This window comes from Lactuca serriola, chromosome 2 (genome assembly GCF_051521515.1).
Source record: "Lactuca serriola cultivar US96UC23 chromosome 2, Lser_US96UC23_V15, whole genome shotgun sequence".
Taxonomy (NCBI): Eukaryota; Viridiplantae; Streptophyta; class Magnoliopsida; order Asterales; family Asteraceae; genus Lactuca; species Lactuca serriola.
Window position 1 is genome coordinate 180,862,952 of NC_136409.1, and position 2,274 is coordinate 180,865,225.

General features: G+C 34.1%; 1 protein-coding gene across 1 annotated transcript; it reads right to left on the reverse strand.

The window, feature by feature from the left end:
- Positions 1 to 563: 563 nt before the first annotated feature.
- Positions 564 to 1,316, reverse strand: LOC145087567 (uncharacterized). Its single transcript, XM_079025533.1, has one exon. It carries the CDS (start codon positions 1,264 to 1,266, stop codon positions 760 to 762), a length of 507 nt encoding a protein of 168 aa, XP_078881659.1. The 5' UTR covers positions 1,267 to 1,316; the 3' UTR covers positions 564 to 759.
- Positions 1,317 to 2,274: the final 958 nt, after the last annotated feature.

A 2,274-nucleotide genomic window follows, 5' to 3' on the forward strand; every position in this document is an offset into this window, starting at 1 on the left:
GATAGATTATTTCTGTTTTCCATAATAAGAAATTGATTACATAGTCATAATAGACTATTTGCGTTTTTTATCTATAAAATAAATTTTGTGGTGGTTTGACCCTAAAATGAGAACTAGCTCGTTGTATTAATTTAAGTGAAAATGACATTAACTTACTTTCTTCTTCCGATCTACTAAACGTGACGACCAAACCAAATCAGTATGGACGTCAAATAAACCAAAAATCCATTCTACATCCTACCTTAAACATTATTAATTAATTAAAAAACCTGCATCGTTTACGTCTACGAGTTAAAATTTTAATTAGTTGATAGTTAAAGGGAACAACTTCTTTTTTCGTTTCCGTGTTGTCCCGATTAATTATTAATTAACAGCTACAATATAACAATATAACATGGCATTTAAAAAAATTCAAAAAAATTCTAATCCTCATGATAGGTTTTCTTTTAAACAACTTTAAAAGATAGTAATTGCTGCAATATAATATAATCATCAAATTTTTTTTTTTTTCTGAAATACTATATTACTTTAATTTTAATATGAAAGATGATTAGAAGTGCATGGATCATGAAAATTTAGATTTGTGAATTCATTTCAGGGGTAAAATTTGGAAGAGGACCCCCAAAATGGAAGGTGTTTGGCATATTCATATGAACTGCTTCAGAATCAAAGCAATCCATGGATCGATCTCACTACAACAACAAAAAAAATCATTACAATATTTACAACACTACCACCGATTCGCCTCCGACCTCCGCCCTATTCAGGTATGGCCGTTAACATTGCCGTAAAGTTACGCCTCCTTCCGCTACCAGCGCCTCTCCTCCTATCGCTTCTAGATCCAATACTCCCTACATCCGATACCCGACCCGAACTCTTCGTATTGCTATGACCACCTGAACACACAGGTGCTGTGAAATTAAGGTTTTTCCGACGACAACCGCATTTTTCGCCACCGCTTTTGGCCAATGCGGAGCTCGCTTTTACGGCCAATGCAGCCATCTCCTCCGGCAGAAGCGGACGCCTCAACCGAGTCAACGGAAGCGCGAAGTAGAGCTGACCAGGATGAAGCACGTCCTCATCACGGATAGCGGAAACAACATCATCAAATTCCATCTCGTCGGAATTACAGATGAAGGTGGATGGATTCTTTTGTAATACGTATGAAACTTTAACCGGGTAGGAGAATTCCTGGAGGCTACCGTCATGTAATATCAATTTAGCGGTGGCGACAGCTGTCGAATCGCATGAGCTACAAATCCCCATTTTTTGAAGTGAGAGAATGAAGATGAAAATGGCGTTGATGTGGGTGGGAGATAGGAGGTGGGTTTATATATATACAGAAGAAAGGTGGGGGACAATAGTATGGACAAGAAATTCACGTCAGCCAATGGCAAAAGTGTAATTAATCTCTTTTCTGTGGGTTTTAATGATAAGGTGTGGGTCATGACAAGCTGTAAGTTGCTGATGACAGGCTGTAAGCATCAATAAACAGTAAACCCACGATTTCACGGAGATATTACTATGAACTATGAAGGACTGATGTGGGGGATAGGGCTGACGTCAGCAGATATTTTTTTTAAGATATTGCAAGATATAAATATTTTTTTTAAGATATAAATAATATAATGTGTTTAGAATTTTCTAGATTGATCATGTAAAAGTGTTATTTAGTATAATATTACTAGGGCATGTTAAACGTAATGACATATAAAAAGCTGTTAGGGCTTTATTTATTATGTGAAGACTTGAGTTAGTAAACGTTTTTTTGGTATAAAGTTAATGCATATATTTAATTGTGTTTGTGGAAAAAGGAATAAGGCCAAAATGTGCTTTTGAGGGGCATACTTTGCAAAAAACATATGTCGATGACTTATTCTTGAAAAAGTTGCGATGTGATAGGAAAAAAAGGATGTTTACTTGAAAGTTTAATAAACTAATGATAATGTATTAAATTATGAGAAAAAAAACGCGGATTAAAATAATAAATCGAGAGTTATAGTAGGATGTATATTTGCTTTTTTGAACGTAGTAATAATATAATATAAGCGATTAAACGTAATTATATATTAGCAAAACATTTATGTGATGGTTTAATATATATTACTGTAACAACATAGAAAATTAGAAATATCTATTTTTAATATTAGCGAAAGTCATGGACTCATTAAATGCAACTTACTACTATAACATGAGCTTCACATGCTATGAATAAAGGTATAAATGATAATAGGAAGAAAAATGCATAGACGTAAAGAGATAGATAGCTTGATT